The sequence below is a fragment of the Strix uralensis genome, chromosome 5 (assembly GCF_047716275.1).
Source record: "Strix uralensis isolate ZFMK-TIS-50842 chromosome 5, bStrUra1, whole genome shotgun sequence".
NCBI lineage: Eukaryota > Metazoa > Chordata > Aves > Strigiformes > Strigidae > Strix > Strix uralensis.
In genome coordinates, this window is record NC_133976.1 from 56,896,645 (window position 1) to 56,919,233 (window position 22,589).

At 44.5% G+C, this 22,589-nt stretch overlaps 1 protein-coding gene across 1 annotated transcript; it reads right to left on the reverse strand.

Annotated features, from left to right (window-relative positions):
- Positions 1-306: 306 nt before the first annotated feature.
- ACO2 (aconitase 2) lies at positions 307-22,480 on the reverse strand. Its single transcript, XM_074871035.1, has 18 exons — positions 22,282-22,480; positions 16,325-16,467; positions 15,013-15,271; positions 12,668-12,760; positions 10,527-10,685; positions 9,971-10,121; positions 8,577-8,681; positions 8,224-8,315; positions 7,836-7,941; positions 6,599-6,756; positions 5,445-5,518; positions 4,600-4,711; positions 4,284-4,406; positions 3,931-4,086; positions 2,594-2,785; positions 1,652-1,784; positions 1,224-1,345; positions 307-805 (listed from the first exon to the last, which is right to left on the reverse strand). The coding sequence occupies exons 1-18, from the start codon at positions 22,315-22,317 to the stop codon at positions 662-664; spliced, it is 2,358 nt and encodes a 785-aa protein (XP_074727136.1). The 5' UTR covers positions 22,318-22,480; the 3' UTR covers positions 307-661.
- Positions 22,481-22,589: the final 109 nt, after the last annotated feature.

A 22,589-nucleotide genomic window follows, 5' to 3' on the forward strand; every position in this document is an offset into this window, starting at 1 on the left:
CAGTAGTGGCACTGTTGCCCTAGACAGGAATGTAGTTGGGAAGGTGGTGACAGTCATGAGTGTAGCCTGCAGGAGGCTAATGGCAAGGGATAAACAGTGCAAGACAGCTGTGAGGGCTCTTTTTTTACCAGGTGGGTTGGTTTTGGTTTTTTTTTTCTCCTCATATAGCAATTATTTACAGAATAAGAACTGGGCAGGTACCATCCCATATCTCCAAGAAGTTCTTTCCCACCCTCTCAGCAACAATGACAGGGAAAGCAGGGGCTGAAGAGCAGAACTATGAATGTAACAACACAAGGCAGAAGAGATGGTCACATTCTTTATTTTCGTTTTAAGTCTTTAGCCATCAGTAAAGTGAACGGGCAGAAAACAACCAACTGAGCAGACAAACCCACCTTAGCTGGTTATTTCCAAATATAAATAACTGTGGGACAACTGAAATTGAGCCAAAATAGAAAAAGGGAGCTGGGGAATTTAACAGACAAAAGTAAGCCTAGCTGCACTCCCTTTTCAAAGTGTCAGTGAAGAGGAAGTACCATAACAAAAAGGAAGCTATGGTTACATTTGATCAGACATTTATTCCAACAGTAGGCATGGAATTGCACTTTCATGAAAATGCCAAAGCTGAATTGAGTCCAGTGCACTGGGGCATTGTGCACACTTAGCTTGATTTCTGCTGCAGCTCCTTCATTCTGTTCAGGGCACTGCCAGCTTGAAACCACTCTATCTGTGACTCGTTGAAGGTGTGGTTCAGCATGATTGTTTCTTGGCTCCCATTGGGGTGCTTGATGATGCATTTCAGAGGCTAAAGGAGAAAGACAGTTTTTATTTTCCCCCCTTCTCTTTCAAGGGAGCAAGTTAACCGAAGCTTCTCACAGGAAAATTCTTACATGTTTTTAAAGAATGGAAAATTGTAGCTCAGGGTGGGTCTTAACATAGAAGTGTGGATGCAGTTCCTTCTAGGGAACACTTGTGCTTAAGGCAACAACTCCAGGAATTCGGAATATTGTACAAGGGTTTCTAATAACTGTTCAGAACAATGCAATCTGACTGTGACTTGCTCTCTAGCCCCCCCGACCACTGGTGCAAAGTGTCTCGTGTGGCTGGCGGGCTGTGCTGCCCACCAGCGCCTGTGCTGCTTCAGGCCCCGAGCACACAGCTCCATACTGTCCTGTCAGTGGCATGTCCCTGCCCTGGGGTGCGATGACAAGATACACAGTTACCTTCCCAGGTGCGAAGTCTGCCAGCCCCACAATGCTTAGCTTGTCCACAGGATGAATCTTGTTGTAATCTGCTGGATCAGCAAAAGTGAGAGGCAGTAGACCTTGCTTCTTCAGGTTGGTTTCTGCAGAGAACAAACCACCAAGCATGTTTATAACAACACACTGCAGGGGGTCAGGATCACCTGCTGGCTGCCTAGTGCTTCTCGCAGTAGTATTCCCACAAATACTATCTTTGTAGCAAAATCAGCATATCCACTGCTTGTGGAGTATCTAACCAGATACATAACAGGATTCCTGACAAACGGGACCTTGCCATCTGTCAGCAGACAGGGTTCCTGCGGTGTTGAGCCCTGGGGCAAGGTAAACACCGCTTCCACCCAAACCAAATACATCCTGTTTACACACATCACAGGGAAAGCCGGACTCACCGTGGATCCTGGCAAAGCTCTTGGTGATGATGACCCTGCCCCCCAAGTGACGTGGCTCCAATGCTGCGTGCTCCCGGCTTGATCCCTCACCATAGTTTTCATCTCCAATAACTGCCCATTTGACACCCATTTTCTGTGACAAAAGAAACAGACTTACATTTCTGCAGTCACTCAAGTAAGGAATTAACAATAAATACCCACCCACAAATCTAATTTCAGTGCTACACTACTGACATTGCTGTGCTATGACAACTTCTCCCAGAAGGCTCCCTTTGGTTTCAAGGACAGAAATAAAGGAATTAAGTGCTTCACAGCAGTTAGGCACTGACATCCTTCACTAATGAGGATTGTCCTTGGGATCCAGAGCAAATCCTTGCTGCCACCTTTCTTTCCATGGTCCTGTGCCTGAGCAGCATTCACACCAGCCGTGATCCCTGCCCTACTTCAGGAAGTGATATGGGTAACTTCTGTCTACTGGAAGAACCAATCTGAGACCACTGCCAAGCTGTCCAGAGGATGAAAGGACATTTCTTGAGGTTCTAAGCAAAGTTTTAAAGAATGAAGGGGGACAAGATTAGAATCTATTTAAACATTTGACTAGTCACAGATGAAACACTCCAGGAGGCGAGATTTAGCTGCAGTCTGATGACACCCGTGCCTTGCAAGGTGTGCAGTGCCTAAAGGAGTTCTTCCCCTTTTGGCTATGATTTCTGGTCCCCTCTGGGTCACAAGATCCTCCTCCCTCTTCCCCATAGCAGGTAAGGAGAGAATCTCCTACAGGTACTGCCATCATCAGAGTAAGTCCCAAGAAAAAGCTTCAACGTTGAGTGAATTCACAGCTGCTGTTACTTGAGAGCAGGAAGGCAAGATCCTCAGTCTTGGCACAGACTGCCCAAAGTATAAACATCCTCTTAAAATAGATGTGCCAGGGGAAAGTCTCACCTTGTAGTAACGGGCTGTGTCTGGGACTGGCCCAAACTCCTGGGTTAACGCATTCCTCACAGAGTTGGCTTTGCCATTTTCAGTGTTAATGGCACCAATGAGCAGGTTGTTGGAGATGTTGTCCAGATGGCCACGGAATTTTAGCCACGGTCCAGCTGCAGAAATATGGTCAGTGGTGCATTTCCCTTTTACCTAAAGGGTAGAAGAAGAGAAGAATGTCTTAGGATGGATCACAGTGACTTGACTCTCCTTAACACTTTTTATTCTGAAGGATCCTCACATCTCTTTTTGAGGGCATGAACCCAAGAGCACTGCATCTGTTACAGAATCTAGACACTCTAAGGCAGAACACAATGGTCATTCTGCATGCGTTGGGTTCCAAAGGGTACATTACAGAAATCAGCTCAGCCATGACGCCTCCTGCCATGTCCTCACATCCTTCAGCAGCAGGTTCTTCAGGTACAAAAAGCAATTAAGCCCCTCCTGCTACAGCTCAGCGTCCCTGCTGGGGCAGTTCAGAAAGATGCCAAGTGTTTCCTCTAAGTTTCCAATCTGTACCTAAGCCTTCTCACCTTGTAAGAACAGAATTCCCAACCAGAGATAATGGCCTTCCAACTGGTAAGTCCCAAAGTGCTTGCAAAGGAATTGCCTATGTCAAAAACCTCAAGCAACGCTCGGTATGGCCCTTGGGAGTACCTGCAACTCTCTGCCACTGAGAATCAGCAATGATCCTGAAGGTCAGTTCCTAAGGGATTGCATTTCAGAACCCACCACTGTATTAACTGAAGTTTTCAGCCTGTTAACTCACCCCAGACAGTGAGGAGAAATTATGAGACTGAAATGCAATGCTTAACTGTTGTGAAGTAATTTCTCTTTCTATAAAATGGGAAGAGAACACACATACTGATGGATGAGAAGTTCCTAACAACCTTGTTTCAGACAAAATGCATCTTAGAACAGTCAGGTATTAGAAATGCTGATTAAAGAACCCATCCACCTTTCCGCTGCAGGTTATAACTGGGACAAATTCTGCAGACTGCATGGTATGGGTAGGATCCTATTACATGGTATAACAAGCTTAATTTTTCATGGTATTAGCTAACCACTAGCCCAAAGGAGAAAAGTCTCTTAGTTACAACAGAAAGAAGTATCAGAAGGAAACACCTGGAAGGAAGGAAGGCTCTTGCGCTTCACTTTCCATAACAATGTGGTTGTAGGGGAGGGAATCACAGATAGCTCAAAGGCACATCCAAAGCTTCTAGCAATTGATGTGCAAACCCCTGTTCGAGCAGTCCTGTTGTAGCTGGTGTTCCCCGATCCCCAACTTCGCTCCTGACCTTGATGAGGATCAGCATGTCTTCTAGATCCTTGCCGTCCCACTTATCAAAGGGCTCAAGAAGCTGGAGGCGCTGGCTGGTGGGGCTCACATCCACATGCTGCCCACTGCCATCCTTGGGAGGGTACTGATAGGTGTCCTGGCCTGGGTCAAACTCCTTCCAAAGAAGAAAGGAAAATCATCAGCCTCAGCCAGCCCCAACAGCACGTGAAGAGACCAAGCCAATACAGGCAACTGCACCTGTTCTAGCTTTAACACTAAGGAAGAGGTCAGTGCACAAAAGTTCCCTCACTACATATAAAACACTACTAGTGACAGGCCTTCCCTCCCTCCATCTCCAGACCGAGCAGTTACCAGCTTGGGCAGCTCATCTGCGTCAGGTGCTTCTAGTTTAAACTTCTTCCCATCTGACCCTGTCAGGTAATCTGTCTCGGGGTTAAATTTTAGAGTGCCAGCAATGGACAGGGCTGTGACAATCTGAAAGAAAAAATGACAAATTTAAAGGCATATTCTACCTGCCTTCTCTTAAGTTGAAAGTCCTATGCCTAACAGTCTCAAACCCAGCAGCCAAGTTACAAACCAAGCTACACTGGGTCTCTCCTGCAGGCAGAGGAATTAGCTCCCGAGACACCCTGAACTATTCCACAGCTCCCCTCTGGATGTTTCTTACCTCTGGAGAGGTCACAAATGCATGAGTCTCTGGATTGGCATCATTGCGACCTGTGAAATTCCGGTTGTAGGATGTAACTATTGTGTTTTTCTCCCCTTTCTTGATGTCCTTCCTGTAAAAGAAACAAATGTGCTCATCAAATCCAAAGGAAATATTGCTTCTAGATGTCTCGCTGCTAAGTCACTTGTCTCCCTCATCTGAGTGGAACATGACAATCCCCCAGCTTGGTTTTGGTAGCAATCACTATCTTTTGGAAACATTAATCGGTGCCTGGACACATTTTCCTCCCCTAAGCTCAGACTCAAAACCAAGAACAGTGCAAAACCAAGTCAGACACTGATTCCTGGAGTAGTTTTCATAGCTCACGTTGTGCACTGTTCAACTGTCTAACATTAATCAGATGCCTTTGGACATCCCACCATTAGCAGCAACAAAGCCACATGAGAATATGTCTCCCATCCCTTCTATTGGGAATTTTCTTCCCTGCCACTCCATGACTGAAGCTGGACCAATTCACTTTTCCTATTTTAAAAGGACCATCCAAACTCCAGTCCACACTTCACAGATAACAAATCTCTCTCCCCACTTTTTACCTACTATAAGAAGCCTCCAGGTGTGGCCACACTTGTGGCCATTCTGCAGCTTCACTCACCTAAAGGCTCAATGTACACCTGCAGTCTTTCATTTCTTCTCCTCCCGTGCATATCAGACAGCTATGGCCAATAGGTTTTTAAGCATTTACTTTTAATTCCCAGTGTGTTATACCTACAATGAAAGTTGGCTTCACAGAACAATTTAGGACCTAAAAGATATAAAGTCACAGTGAAGTCTGTCTTTCACTTTACCTGTCCCACTGGCCAATGCATGGCCCACAAGCATTGGCAAGAACCAGCCCTCCAACATCTCGCAGGATTTGTGCCTGGGGGCAGAGAACAACTTTGTTACTAGTAGAAAGTCTGGAATACGTTTCTGGGGTTGCTCTTTCAGGGGAAAAGGACACCTGTCTTCTAACAGAAAGCACCAAGCCTGAGAAAATTCCCCTCCTTGTTTCACTTGCAGGTTTTGAGTCACTTTTATAAACACATGGGGTTTGATCCTAGTAAAGCTGTAAGTTAACACCGGGGAAGAGCGCAGGATGACTTGCCATGATGTTCCCATTCTCTACCTACTTCAAATCAAGCAGTCCAGTCACTCGCAGATATTTGACTGAAGGGCAATGTCTGGTCTGATTAATATCCTACATGCTTCCTGTCCGTGTAAGGGCAAATTAGTGACAGTGCAGTGTATACGTGTGTATGCCTGCTCTGTCCATTCAGCAAACAATTCAATTAGGAAGGCGGCTGTTAAGGAAAGGTATGACTGTGGACTTGGTTAGAGGAGGCATTAAGCATTGGCTGGACATAGCCACGTGTGAAGACCTGCCCCCCATGCTGTGAGAACATCTAACATTTACTATATATTAGAATTAATTAAAACAATTTTCTGCACAGAAAAGGGGAGAAAGTAGGTGATGGTTCCTCTACAGAAACACTCCTTTTAAGTCAAATAGGAGTTTTGCTGAAAATTTAGTCTAGTTTAGTCTCTGACAAAGGGCTTGCTCACATCCTAAACCGTTCTTAAAGGAGAAAACTGGATTGCAGGTGGGTACTAGCCCTTCATCAGCCATGGCCATCCACAGAATCCCAGGAGCACAAGGCATCCCTTGCTATGCATACTGTTATCTCCTCAGGGCCCCAGTTCCTGATAACTGTCTCGGCTCTGTCCAGTTCCGATCCATTCTTATACACCCAGGTAGTAAAGTCAAAACACTGTCAAGGTAACGGCAGGACCCACAGGCATAGTAACACAAGGCTGGTTACTACATCAGTAATTGCACCTCTAGTGATAAGTGAAGACAAAGTTTAAGATGTTTCCGTTAGTTACCTCTGGACTCCTGAGTACTGCCTGGAAGAGAGTTTAACACTTACTGTTTGGAAGTGTAAAGATCAGCCATACTCACATAACCGTCCCTTTCAATGGTAGCACGGATCTGCTCTGAGCCTGGTGTGATTGTGAACATAGATTTGCACTTCAATCCATGTGCTAGTGCCTGTTTTGCCACTGCTGCAGAGCGTCCCATGTCCTCATAGCTGGAGTTGGTGCAGCTGCCGATCAAGCCTGTGGTGTTTGATAGAAACAGGAAGGTGGTTACTGCAGCCCCAGTTCTAGGATGCTTCTCCCTGACCCATCTCTCAGCAGAAAAAACAAGGGACAACCACCTTTTCTGCTGACAAGGAATCTGAAACGGTTTCAGGTACTAACACTGCCAAACCTCTCAGCAATCCACTGCGGTCACAAGCAATCCCTTGTCCAGCTTTGGAGGTTGCATAGTCGGAACACGCTACCTGGTCACTAGTCTGGTTATTGTTTTACAAGATCCAAGTGTCACCTACTTGCACTTTGGTTAAGCTAGTTACCACAGAGAGGTATTGTTCTACAGACAGAAAAGGCTTCAAATCAAGATGGCAAGAAATGGAGGAAATGATGAAAAGAAAGCATCCTGTTACAGTATGAAGACCACATGAGGACATACTGTCTGTCCTGACAGCATTCTGGTGCTAACCAGGAAAAAATAAATTCTCTTTCAGTTACAGCTGCTCTTGATCCTATTTGTAACACTATCGAATAATACATTTCCCACCTGGGATGTGGCCTTTACAATGTATTTGCATTCTTTCCATTCCCCCAGTGAGCAACACTTGAGACGCCGACTAACAGGTTACCATCCCACAAGTGATTATATAAATATCCAAGCCTGCTCTTTAGGACAACAAGTACTAACTTTACTGTGTCCCAAGAGCTCAACAGCCAACTGCGGGGAGGACTGACAATCATGCTCCTGACAGATCTTTACAACAGACAAATCTCTGCAACAGACTTTTAACAAAGGTGCTCTTCAACAGATAACATTCCTGTCAACTCAATCATTCAAAAGTTTCCAAGAAGGAAAAAACCAAACTTGTCTGCCTCTTGAGATTAAAATCCCTGCAACTATCCCAGATCTCATCCCACCGACCTGGCTCAGGTGGCCACTACACTTCCCAGCAAATTCATATGGCCACAAAAAGATGACACTGCAGGAAAGTCAAAAGACACACGGCAGTAATTAAAGCATTGCTACGCGACCAACCGCTTATCCCATGAGTGCAACATTTATGCCACAAGGATGAAGGCAGAGGAAAGCAAATGCTACCCACCAACTCTGATATCAACAGGCCAGCCCTCCTTTTCTGCCACAGCACCAATATCTGACACAGGGTGCGCCAGGTCTGGTGTGAAAGGTCCATTGATATGCGGCTTCAGCTTTAAGAAACAGTGACAAAGTCAGAAATTACAGTAGCCAAGAAAAAACCCAAAACACAGCAGAAAATCAATTCCTTTCATAGCTCTATCTGGAAGCTGTTTAAATAGGATTCTCCTACACGAACACCGGAGGAGGAGCTGTCAGTGAAGCAGACCTGAGTGTTTGTTACATGTTCTAGCACAGTGTCAGGGGTGTCACACCAACTCTCAGCTTGGTCCACATTCACACAAAGCAGAGTCACATCACAACATCCAAGACGGCAAGTGTGAAGGAAGCCTTACCTCACTGAGGTTGATTTCTATCACCTGGTCATACTGACAACCAGAATCCGGTACCAAGTGTTGCTGGAATTCATCCGCCAACGCAGCTATGTCTGGAATAAGAAAGAAAGGAGATCTGAGAAGTGCAGCAAGTATGAGGGAAAAGAAAAAGCTTGGAATGGCTAAACACAGGGGGTGCACCGTATACTTCCCCAGCCACTTCATCTATAGACTTCCCGCTTGTACCAGATGACCTACGGGACCACGTGAGGTCAGAAATCACATCAGACACCATTGTAGGAGGATGCTGCTCCCAGAATACACCTTCACTTGAACCCACACTTCTACCCACTTCAACTCCCAAACCCTCTTACCAGCTCGCCCAGTCTTGCCCAAGTATTTCTTCATCCGTGCATTGTAAGGGAAGACTGATGTGGTAGCTCCAATTTCAGCTCCCATGTTACAGATTGTTGCCATTCCTAGAAAAGGAGTGGGAGTAGAGACCACAGGGTCAATGAGAAAGTCCAAGGCCATTCAATTCTTCAAAAGTCAGTCCATGGAAAAGACAGCAAAACCAAGAGAGAGCAGGGAACTAGCTACAGAAACCTAATTCCACAGCAGAGAGGACACACTGACCACATAACGGCTGGCTCAGCCCCTAACATTTCTGATCAGTACAGTGCCTGTGACCAGACTTTTCTGCAAGGAAGAAGCTGAAAGCTAGACTGATTCTTGCAGATACGGAAAGGCATGACGGGGAACCCTCCATCTGCACTGAGCACCAAATATATTTACAGCAGTAAGCAGTGTCTCTGCTACCTGCAATGAGTGTCCTGTCCCTCCCTACCACCTCATTTATCTTTACTGAAAGAGCCAGAAATGTAATGGGTTGAATAAAAAGCTTCCAGTGACAGAACACAATTAAAAATAATCCAAACATTTGCTCACAGCACTGTGATCACCCATGCCTTTCAAGGACATAGCGATGAAGCTGTAGAAGCTGCTGTTTTACATTTAACAAGCTAGAAGCAGATATAACAGGTCAAGTTCCTCTGATTTCACAGCAGAAAAATCCCAAATTGCTCTCAGTTTGTAAAACCAAATATTCCAAGTTGTAGCCAAGCCATGCAAATGGAGAGGAGAAGCCCAGCTTGAAGGCTGCACTTCAAGCCAAAGGAAGGGACACCTCATAATTTGGTCCTAACTAGCATCATTACAGACAACTGCAGTTTTTGCTGGTTCAAATTCAGCAATGAAGACCCACAATTAGCTAGTGTAAGACTGCACATTACAGACTGCTGGTCTCCTCTCTGCCCTGCCTTTCTAAAAAGCTTTTTCTTTAGTAGCTGTCTCACATGTACCCCCTTCAACCTGTTTCTTTCCTCTATCCACAGCCTATTTTAGGCTGAAATTAAAATGTCAGCCTTTATCTCTGGCATCTCCACCCTCTAAGCATACGCTGGAATACCTCCACCCTTACTCTTATCCTGACGCACCATCTCACAGGATTCTTCACAATTAACCATTCAGTGTTCTCCAAGTCATAAGAACATTTAAGAGAAAGAGGTCACTTTTTCAAGGAGAGGGAGTGCTATCTTGTTACACCACTCTCACCCGCTCTCCCAGTTTGCCGTGTACTTATCACCCAGCCAGGCTAAGGGAGAACATTTAGTACTTCTTGCCTGATTCCCTTCCCAGCCTCCACAGACAACTCAATACCCAGCTCCAACAACAATCCACTCCAGGTAAGAGATTCGCCTTGTCTTACCAGTGCAAGAGATTGAATCCACACCAGGCCCGTGGTATTCAATGATGGCTCCTGTTCCACCCTTGACAGTGAGGATGCCAGCCACTTTCAGGATCACATCTTTAGGAGAACTCCAGCCTGAAAGCTTGCCAGTCAGTTTAACACCAATAACCTGGGCAACATTAGTGGAAAAAAAAATAAAAATACTAACACTATTTCCTTTCAGCAGCCAGAACAATTCCGCAGAGTTTTTCCTAAGAATCTGGGTGGTTACAATACCAAAAAAGAGAAAATCCTGAAGTATCATAACGTGCACAAGGGCTGAAACCACTGACAGGGCGAACTGAAGGGAGACCAATAATCACCTATCACTCTCAGTCCCTGAATAAAAAAGCTGGAAATGGAAAGTCAAAGCTACCAATGAATCACAGACCAGCTGTTTAAGCCAGTGTGTGATTACAAACAAGACTGTAATTGTATATAGTACCTTATATGTGTAGTGCCTGAAAATCAACATTTCTTACATATCTTATATCTCACCCTTCACATTGAGGAGTAGTATTCCTTTTGCTCCTACCTTTGGGCATTTGAGCTCCCAAGGGATTCCTGCCATGACATCTACAGCATCAGCTCCACCCACACCAATGCAGATTCCTCCCAAGCCACCTCCATTGGGGGTGTGTGAATCTGTGCCGATCAGCATAACCCCAGGGTAGGAGTAGTTCTCAAGAATGATCTGAAAATAAAAATGGATTGTTCGCTTGCTTGTTTGTTGGGAAAAGAGGGGGAAGACAGCAAGGAAAAAGACAAGAAGAATTCAGATCAGTTTTGTATTTGCAGTTTTCAGTAGCAAGAAAGTAACTGAATTTGGTTTGGATTGGAAATTCACTTCTGTTTCATACTCCTTGTGGAGGATGTAACAACAGGTATCAAGTCTCAGCCCCAGGATCCTTGCTCATCCCAGGATAGTAAGAAAACTTAAAAAGTGATCTCCATTTTTTCACTGGAAGACTCCTTCCTTCCAGTTCAGGCTTTTGCTAAAGTGCCACCTTTCTTAGGGCTCGAGAGTCTGTTCCTTAGCCTCCACACCCTTAATCAACTGCTGAGCAAGTCAGTTCACCTATCCAGAGCTAGCAAGACCTTTCATAGTCTTTATGCTCCCATAGCAGTAGAATAACAAAAGGCTCCTCCAACCCATGCCACCAGCCAAAACCTAATCGCATAGATGAATCCCTCACAAATACACCAAGAGGCTGCCCTTCCCTTATTGCTGCTATTGATTCCACGCAAGACTCTTCAACTATTAACAAAACCACAAAACAGTTCTTCAATGAAAAATTATTTTTATGGTAGAAAAAACTATAGTAGTAGAGAACTCAAGCTAATAAACTTCTCACTGCATGTGTGCCACACCTATGTTACGGACAGCCTGTCTGGGAAGCACAGGACTCGCAGCATGTGCTGCTAACGGTTTGGAAAGAATTAAGGTGGCCCTTTATTGAGAAGACCAAGGCTTTGCTTCTACTTCCAGCTTTATTTGCTTGTGGCTCACCTTAATATACTTGTGTGAGAAAGGTCACTTTCAAGGCTTCACTTTGACAGAGTTGGATTCTGAAGCTATACAGCCCGACCAATTTTCTCCAGCCAGAGAAAGTAAGCCACAAGAAAGCTGGTAACCACGGCACGGAGCTATGTTGCCACGTGACAGATGTTACAAGTGGTTTCAGAGCACAAATGACCTGAGGCATTTCCATAACCTTTTGGAGAGTTCACCTGTTCTCTTTCCTTTCTCTGTTGTGTCACACCAAGTTCAGGTAACCTTAGTAACTCATTTTGTAGCTAAGAAAACGCAGCAGAGAGCTCTTGACTGCACCTAGCCACAAGTTCCCTGTTGACAGGATGCTTATCAGTCATCCATTCTCCTCTCCTCTCCACTCCTTTTGCTTCACGCTGCACTTCAAATTTTTACTGCCTGTGACTCAGAGGAACAATGAAAAATGTCTACTGGACCCACAAAGCAAATCAACCAAGAGCAAGGTAGGGAAATCCTGCCAGAAGTGTTGGTTTTAAAAAACAAAAAGCCTCATTAAGTGGTAAGTTATCTTGCGACAGTCATATTCGTTTAAGATGCAAGTGCTATAACAAGAGAATCTCAGACTTGGAAACTGGTTTGCATTTTATTCAAATTCACATAGCAACTCGTTATGCGTTGCCATTCTTGAGTACTTAAAGTAAGCTGCTCTGTTTGATGTCCTTATATACTCTCCTGGTTTTTATGGAACCAAATGCATACAAAATAACCCTAAAAAAAGTATGTTCCCAAAGCTGTTTTCCTTACCACCAAAAGCAATTCACATAAGCCCTATATAGCCAGCTTCATGGTATCACCTTACTGTCCCAATCGTACCAAGAGGTGCCAGCCCATAAAGCAGTTAAGATATTTCAAGCTTCTGTGATGCACATGGCATGGGCATGCTGTTGACACTACCTAATCACGCATCAGGGTACAATTTGACCAAAATAACCTTTTAAGAAAAAACACTGTTATCAAGATAACTCAGAGAGAGAGGAAGCAAGAAACCTCACCCACCCCAAGGAAAGCAAGATGTTTCCCTAAGCTGGTGAAATTCTCTAAGGGTTTACACTTGAGCTCTCTCTTCAGCATAAGGTAAAAGAGCCACTGCATGTTCAGAGATTGCAAACACACACACACTTTACCTGGTGAATGATTCCCGACCCAGGTTTCCAGAATCCCACTCCATACTTGGCACCAGCTGTTGCTAGAAAGTTGTACACCTCCTGGTTTATGTCCTATTCACACAGGGAAGTGCATAGCATTAGTAACACATTTTGTACTTCCATACATCAAGAGCTCATTCAAACACATTCCCTTCCCTCCCATGCCTGTCTGTAGTTTGCTCCACGGTTTTGTAGTGGCTAGATGGAGGTGCACACCACTCTTAAAACCAAAAGGGATCAAGACTGTTTGCCAATCAGGTGTAACAGGCCATTTAATTTCATTCAACTTGCAGCTCTACTAAAGCATCTTTTTTAGTTTCCAATTCTGAACAGCACAACGGAAATAGCACAATTAAAGGAAAAACCTACCAATAAGGCATTTAAAAATGCTCTGTTCACTTCTTGTATTCTGGGGGTGGTGGTGGTGGTGGTGTTTAATCTGTTTCCCTCTCTTCTTCTAGCCCCTCCTTCCTTCTCTACCAGCTGTTCCTTTTGCTTTTACAGATGCTTTGCAGACATTTCAAGCCCCTTAGATAAGCATTTTGGTTTTATTTTTACAGATTAAGAAATGGAACTGGAAGTTGCTTGCTGCTAGGGGAGTTGGTGGATGTCATTTCTCATTCTACCAAGTCCCCTGCTTAAGACTCGCACAATGCTGCCTTTCTTGCTGCACTATCACCATTATTGGTGGAGGTCACACTGTGAAAATTGCTTGTGAGAATAACCACAGTTGCCAAGGAAGTATGACACTATTATGTTCTGATAGTTCTTGGCAGAGGAGTGGCAGAGTAGATAAGATAAGCACTAGGAGGAGAGAGTTTCTTAGACTGTTCTCATGCAGCTACCCTTCAGAATAAAGAGAAAGGGGAAACTGGAGATAATGGAAGAATTGTCTCAGCGCACATTTGCTGAAGTTTCCCATGAGGCAGCAGCAGTTCTTTAAGCCTCGTTTTCCACTGGGAGTCGGGTCACTTCACTCTGTTTGTGCATCCCTCCCCCAGTAAAGCATGCTGATGTGCCAGGAGCAGATCCAAACCACCCTCTGGCCTGCCAGCATTCATTGTGTGCCAACTGGCAGCAACAGAAGCAGAACCCAGTCAGAAGAAGGCAGGACCTTTACTCGGTCTGCTCAAAGCGGATGGCAAAGAAGGGACTCAGCTCAGCTCAGGGCTACAGCAAATATAATTGCACTACAGAGAACAAATGCAGGAATAGGGGGAAGGGGAAGACAGGAGGTGAAGGGAAGAAAAGAAACTGTCTTATTTAGTAAGTCCCAAATTCTTAATCGCACAGCTTGGGACTGAGACAAGTGGAGCAAGAACTCCCCAAATTCACTCCTGAGTGGTATAAGTTGCTTTATTGTGGTCTGAAGGAGGAAGCCAGAAGCAGCTACATCAGAAGTTTCTTAGAATAGAAATGGACTAAAATCTTAAAATGCAGCTGAGCTCCCACAAACTGTTTACTGTTTGTAAATTTTGGTATCAACATTCAAGGCACAATTCCTTCTGGCTCTGACAGTGGACTTAGGCTAGGTCCACTTGGAGTAACAAGATTTCCCCCACCTCTCTGCTATGCTAAGAGCATGTTCTTCCTTGGCAGATGCACTGTGGTATGTAGGACAGAGATGAATGTGCCTATATTTAACAGAAGCCCCTACGGAGGAATAAGCAGTAAAACAGCGAGCGGGAAATTTAAGAAAGACAGTGAATCAGCAGCTGGACAAACAACACATTGAAATTCCCAAATAAAAAACAACATCCTCCATGCTTCTCTATACTTTTACACCTACCCTCGCTAGCCCTGAAAGCTGCACATGCTTCAGTTAGTTTTCTTCAGCTAATCACTAGCAAAGTAATTATTTGCTCCCCCCTCACAGGATACACCAGTGCTATGCAGACATACGTTCAAGAAGTTTTTCACACTGCTGTACTGTGGCACAAAAAGCATAACACTCTAGAGTAATCTGTCTTCCTTTTTTTTTCCCCTTTGAAATAAATTTTTCCTGTTCCCTTAGCTGAAATATCTTCTCACTCTCCAGAACACCCATACGACCCGGGCTTCCATCATTAACAGATTAAGACTAGCTGTTCCTACATTCATGGTCCTTTAAACCATGTAATGAATGAATCTCCACTGAAAAACTCCCAAAGATCTGTATACTCTGTTTCTTTGCTGCATCTGACCTATCTACAGAGCTGACCACAACAGGCAATCTGTTGTCATATCTGACTCATGCTGTCCTTCTGGGTCAAAAAAAAAAATCCCTTCCTTTGACTGGAAAGAGGCTGTCAAACAGACAGAATTTAAGTCTCTGCAATAGTGACCTTGGCTCTTCGAAGATCCTTTTCACCACCTAACTGGGCTTCGATGAGGTGATCACAGTGGATGGTGGAAGGCACGGCCACTTTTGGCAGCCCGCTGCTGATGAACTGTAGCATTGCCATCTGAGCAGTGGCATCCTGCATGGCCACACGGTCTGGCCGTAAGCGCAGATAGGTCTTGCCCCGCTCAATCTCCTGTTTTGCTGGGTCATCCAGGTGTCCATATACAATCTTCTCAGACAAGGTCAGGGGACGGTCAAGCCTGGGGAGAAGAATTGTAGTATCTGCATCTTGTGTACTTCAACGTTTGCCCTTTTAAGCATGTAACAGAACACTTCCTCATATCACTTGGACTGTTAAGACCTATTAACACACAGAAACCTCCATGCTCTTCTTACAGCACTAAAATATCAATTGGCAGATGGCTAAAACAAGGGTTCAGTCCAGAAAGTTCAAAAGTATATGGATTAATGTCACTATGCTTTCTTTTATAATCTTCCTACACAAAGAAACGTTTCTTGTGTCATACCTCAGGGCAGCAAAGGTGGAGATGAGACAGAGGTCAGACTCAATTCACAAATACCAGATCCCACAGCAAGCAAGTACAACTAAGCAGAATTTCATGACCTCAGACCTTGCATCCTGCAGTTGTATCAGTTGAGGAACCTATTTATGTCAGTGGTGAGACCTTCTGAGAAGTACCTAAGTAGATACAATGACTTGAAATGAGAGCTACCGCATTTAACAAAGGATGTGCAGACTGAAGGACATGTCATACAAACCACTGCCGAGGTAAGTGGAGCAGGAATGACAACTTTACAGGCACACAAGTCTCTATCAGCAGATTAAGGTCACTATGTTTACATATGCTATGAATTCTAGCCCTCCTTTCCATGCCTAACGCCTACAGTGGATCACAGGAGAACATTCACTACTGAAACACAGTGCAAAGGAGCATTAGTCTATAATGAATGCTGCCCACACGCTGCTTCCCCAGAAAGGAGCGAGGGCCAGTATGAAGGCTCCTCAAAGAGGGCATTAAACAAAGAGGAGAGAGCCCTTTCTAGCACCTCCTCTGCACTGGCCTTGTTCTCTGCGTGTCGCAGTGCTTCACTGTAACCCTCAACTCTTCTCACAGTACCCCACCACTATGTGGGGACACTACAACTCAGTCACATTTGTGACTGCCACTGCTCAAAGCTGCTCTCCCTAGTAAATATTCCCTACGCCAAGGTCCCAAGACATTTATTTCCTCCTCTCCCATCACTTCAGAGCTGAATTCTGACCCCTCCCCTCTTCCTTCCTCCACTCTTACCTCTTACGGACAATGTTGATGTTCTTCTCCAGCTTTTCATAATTTATGTGTTCATTAGGCTCAAAGTGGCTCATGGCCACCTTGGCCCGCTGGCACAGGACAGGAGCAACATGGTAGCGTCGTATCCCACTATTCAAGGCATGCTGGAAAAAGGAGAGTATTAGCACTGGAACCTTGCAGAGTGAATTCCTATAACATAGCAATAAATCAATTGCTTTTCAGTTGTTATTCCTGGGATTTTACAGGCTGAGAAATAGAAAAATTGCAAAGGTTTTTAAAGGCACCCCATGAACATCTGATGGTACTATACTGCATATTATGTTAAACAGTGAGACACCAGGTTACCCAGAATGGGTAGCATTTACCAAATTATTTTACACTTCTAATTATAGCACCAAATGCCTTACACTTCCGTGGGAAAAGTGCTTTCAGGCAATGCTGAAATAATTCTCAAGCAAACACCAGTTTGCTATACTCCTGACATATTACAGCCATGGTGGAGAAGAACCTATGCAGTTTCCAAAGCAAGCAAACCCTAGGTTTGAATTTGCTCACTGGTATTGAGTTTATATTGAAGGACTGGCAGGTGACACAGTATGGGACTGAGTAGATACCCATCTGTTCTATCATCACATACTAAGTTCCCCATGCAGGGTCCCTGCATACCGTTACAAAGCTTATTATATTTCCACATAACATGACCCATGTTTCAATGCTTGCTAGAGTGACTTTGATGTACATGCCTGGTCTACAACATAATGCAGAGCAGGAGAGAGGCAAGAGGTGGAACAAACACATCAGCTGCACCAACCTGGCTGCTCAGATCCACGTGCTATTTATCTACAATTTCACAAAGGCATACTCACCCTTCCCTTAAGAAAAACCTGCCTTACAGGTGAGTTAACAGCAAGACAGATGAATACTGCAAGCTGAACACATCAGCAGAAAATGCCATGGAAAGAAAACCCAAATTTCGCTTGGCAGCTTCCACAGTGAAACAGTTCCCTGAAACATGGGAGAAGGGCAGGCTATGGTGAGGCACCTTTACAGCACCTGACCTGAAAGAGACAGGTCAGTGCCAGGGTTAAAAGGCTCTCACACAGCTTTGTAAACTGAGACAGAGGGCAGCCTCCTTAAAAACTTCCAAGGATTTGGCACATGCATTTCTTACATCCTTTGAAAGTCTCAGTCATCAGCACTAGAAGGTCTGGAAACAGACTGAAGACAAGAGTCCAGGGTTTTTCCTCCTCCAGTATTACACTTCAATCTTAATCCTGTTTTTTCTATTCATCCTCTACTTCAGCATTACAAGGTTTTGATAAGTACAGGTTAATTAACATAGCAGTATTGCATTAAATACGCCTTTTATATGTATGATTGTAAATCAGCAAATATTCCTTGCACAGAACACAATCACAGTACCTATCACTGGTTTTGCAATGTCAAAAATGCTAGTCAATTCTTTAGATCTGTTCAAGCATTTTTAATGTTTCCTTGCAGATATTTTCTTGAGTTTTCTTGTAACCAGCATTGAAAACATTGCCTGAAATAATCACAATCAATGAGACGTCACCATTTTTTATCCAAATCTCTTGTTTTATTGTCCTTTTGATAACATTTGTTAGTATCTTACACAATAAAAAGTTCAGGAAATCTAGGTGAGATCATAATAGCCAGCACACTAGCAGTAAGGGTTTAGTTTGTTTTTTTTACCAAACAATCCTAAGCTATTAGATATACAGCTTTTGGTAGGAGCAATACAGACCTACAGCAGCTGCACACCACTTTCATTAAAGAATATTTAAAGTAAGTGAACATAGCGGTACAAGAGGGGGCACTGCTCCTCCAGGAGTGCAAATGAAACCCAGTCATCAAATTTCACTGTGCTGTACTTTAAGCTTAGAACTTCCAGAACATATCACAGGTGTCAGAGTTGAGACTTCTCCTTCTTCCAGCGGCAAAAAAAAAAAACCCAAACCCCCCAAACCAACCAAATACCACCCAGCTTCTCATTGTTTAACATACATAAGCAGCTCTTTACTAGTAGCCATGTAACTTCTGTGTTTGTTTTGTTCTGCCTTTTTTTTTAAACTTCAGCATTTACCCAGCACAATTAATGCTGTGGAAGTGTCTTTACCTCACAAGACATCCATTATCTTGTGAAAGTCTCCAACTGCTGGAGTGGCTGAAAGAAACTCTGAAGGATTTCATCAATGTTCATGAAAAAATTATCTTTTCCCCAGACCAGGAAAAGTATTTCGGTCTAATGCAGTAATTCCTTCTTTCCATTCCCCTCCCCCACCACTAACCCTGTAACACTAATAGAGTTCCTCCTTGTCACCCAGTAAACTGAAAGCTAAATTCCACCATAATTCAGCATACAGAAGAACACATTTGCAAATTAAAGTAATGGCAGAGGCTTCATAGCATTCTAGTCTTGCCTGGGACCAAAGCTGATTATGATAAAAATCCGAAGCAGGGCTCTCCAAAGGGAGGTGCAAAGAAACCTTTCAGGTAAAATTCAGATAAAATCTTTTCAGTTTGAACATACATGTCTATGTATCTTTTTACTTCATGAAATTGCTCAATTAAAAGTAGTATTTATTCAAATACTATATAAATATTGACATGGTAGTCACAGAAGTAGCAATACAAAGTAGTTGACTCCTGCTTGACCACGACTTCAGGCTACCAGAAGTGGGAAGGGAGCATGTTTGAGGTGAAGAAATGTGTCTGGACATGGAGATCAGCAAGAGAGGTCTGCAAAACTGAAGGTCTGTTTCTGTGATGGCCAGTAAAAATGGGGAAAAATAATCACCTAGGCCAATCAGTTCCAGGAGACTAGAGAATCATTTTTGTCTATATAAGACTTAAAAGGCACCTATTAAAAATGTGCTATCTTCATTTTACTGCTATTTAAATCTCATCCGAGACTCTACTCTCTTGGGAATCAATTTGATTCAAGACAGTCGTTCTCATGTTGGTACCCAGCAAGCCTAAGGATCCATCACCAACAATGAGCAACAGCATACACTGCCTGGTTCAAAAGTCTGATCTCACCTCATAAAGAATCTACAAGATATCACTCATCACACTTGTCGATTCTCCATGCCTGTCCTCTTTCCACTGTATCCTCAGAAAGAGGGTGGCAGAAAAAGAAGATTAAGGAAAAGCCACAAGCCTAACAGTTTCCAGCTTCATTCCCTCTCACTCTTCCCTGAAATAGTAGGTGGTCCGGGCGGCTTCTGTGGTGTATTTTTATGGAGTAGTGAGAAGTGCCTTGAGACCAACAGCCAAGGGAAGCAGGCAGCCAGCAATCTATACATCTTCCCTTTTATCCAGGAACTGTTAATTTCCAGACTGACCACCCAGCAAATGGGTGCCAAGTGATGTCCTCTCACCTGGCACTGAATCTGTTATCCCAGCATCTGAGTGTCCTTTTCAGATTTCAATAAAAGAAATGGCAGTAATTATCACAGGGCTCCTAAGTCTATGGGTATTTTGGCAGGGTTAAACTTCCTTAAAAGACTCAAAAAAGCCAGCCTATTAAATGGGTCATTATTTTTGAAATCTCTGTAAGGAAGCTAGCACTTATCTTTATAGATTTTAAAAGCTCATCTTGAAAAGCTAGCTATCTTGCATTTAGCTCACTACAGTGAATGATCCAGATGCAAGGGGAGTCTGAATTCAGAAACTAACTTACATTTTGGCAGCGGATATGGTAGACAAGTCCGGTAAGCAAAAGCTCATGTTCAAAAGAGTAGCAACTGTGCTACATGCACTCCCATCTGCGAAATCAGTCCTAGAAATCCTAGTTGAAACCCAAAATACCATCTTTCCTCATCCTCCCTGATGTAAGAATATTGGCCAAGTTTCCAACATTCACCATGATTCAGACTAAAAAAAGCAGTGTGGTATAATCAAATTGTAAATGCAGTCTAATTTTCTAGACCCACCTCCAAAGAGCAACCAAAATTAGAGTTTTGAAGATCAGTTTAGCTCTAGCCAGCACTGTTTTTTGCCAGCATACACAGAACTTCGCATACAAAATTTCAGTACTTGCCTACAAACCCCTGATACTTTGAATGGTTTAGAGTTTTACAGTACTACTCTTTGAGTCAATCCTCAGCCAACATGGCTTGAGAAATGGGATGCTACTAAAAGCATCTCTCAGACAGGCATGAAAAAGATCTTGACCCTTTAAGGCTATTAGAAAAATTGTACTTTAAATCGGACAGTTAGCCCAAAACAAGCTAATTCAAATTTATTTCCCTTGGAGGTAAGCTTCCTATGCAGTTCCAACTCTAAACCAGTTTTAGGATGTGAGATGAGTAGAACCGATGTTAATAACATATTCCATGGTCAATGGCGGCATTATCACAGTGACTGGCAAGGCGATCCTCATATTCATTAATCTTTAGGCTGCTACACATGGGCAAAAAAAAAATCTGCATCGAAAGAGATCATCTAGAAGGACATTTGATTACCATCACAGATTTAGTCCTTCTCAGGGGAAAAAAAACACATACCCTGAGCCTGATAATAGAAGACAGCCTCCTAGAATACTAAATTCCCCATATTCATTGTGTTAGCACAGCCTTTGTTTTACATTATACAATATTAATTTTAGCAAATGACTGCTTGTTCTCATGTGATGACATACCATAAAACGAGAACCAATTCATTATCTTAATAAAAGATTTGCCCTCATTTTATGAGTAGTTTTTTCTGTTCGAAGTGAAAATTAAAAACTTTTTAACAATTAAGAATGAATATACCAAGTTAACTGAAAGGTGCTATTCTGTTACTTTTGCTTACATTAAAAAAAAAGCTATAAAGCCTACCTCTAAAGTAAGGAAGTAATATAAAACATGAATTAAGCTTCACAAAGTACTTTCAGTATACTCGAAGCCAAGTTCTTAGTTTGGCTTCCTAAGAAAAGGAAACACGTTGGTCAAGGTCACAAATGGCAAACTGAGAAGTTAAATTGCCTGACCTCATCACATGCTTTATTAAGGGGAGCATAGGCTTCCTTATCCCTGTTAGCAGCCCTAAAAAATAAAACTGCATCCTGATATTTACCTTCCAGGCTTTAAAAAAATAATGAAATATTGATTATGGAGTACACATTAAATACAATAATGTCTCAAATAAGAGAATCTCCATGGCAAGCTCATATTACAGGCAGATGTGATTTTTAGAGGTCATGATAAACAAGTGAATCACTATCACTGCCTTGGAAAAAAAGGAAGTTTATGTGCCTGTCCAGGTGGCTTTTTCAGTCTTTCTAGGTCCCATTTATATATAGATCCTGGCATCTTTTTCACCCAGGGGCTTCTGTTCATATTAAAAGTAGATTTCTGAATAGAAGTAGCCAGAAGATAGCCTTTGCACTCATTCACATAACGAGGAGTCACCTTGTGCTGTGGCTGCACACTGATATGGGGAAGAAATAGAAGACAAGACGAAGAAAAAAGCACGTCCCTGGAAAAGGCTTTTTATTGCCCATGCCCTCAGGCTCACCGCCCCGCCCGGCACCCCGCCGGGCCCGCGGTTTGACAGCGACCCCAACCCACCGAGGCGGGGTCCAGCCGGGACAAGGGGGAGGCGGCGGGGCCAGGCCGCGTCCCCGCCGCCCCGTTCACCTTGCGCTCACCTTGAGGGCCGGCCGGGCCCGGCGGCGGGAGGCGCCCTGCCCCGGGGCCCGAGAGGCGGCCGCGCTGCCGCCGCGGCCGACCCGCCATCGCCATAGAAACGGGGCGCTGGGCCGCGCCGGGGACACGCTGACCTACAGGCGGAGGCGGGGACGGGCGGGGACGGCCCAGAAGCTGCGGCCTCCCGCCCGCCAGGCGGGTAACGGTCCTCGTCCCACCGCGGCTCCCGCTCCCACCCGCCGCAGCCGCCACCGCCGCCGCCACCCCGCCCCCTCGCTCGCTCGCCCACGCCGCCCCGCTCACCCGCAGCCGAGCCGCCAGGACGCAGTACGGCGCCATTTTGTTCACTGACAAAGATGAAGTCGCGCCCCAATGGCGTCACGCGGCCCTCTTCACACCTCCGGCGCGCGGGCGGGGCGTCAGGGGCGGGGTTGGCAGGTCCTGGCAGGGAGATACTCGCCCTAAGAAGAGGGCTACCGGCCGCGACACGGGTCTCCTCTGGACGGGGGAAGGTCAGCGGTGGAGCGCCTCTGCGGAGACGGTTTTCTCGGCAGCTCTCCGCGCGATCGCGCTCCCGTCTTCCTCTATGGGACGGTGGTTTGGCAGGAGCT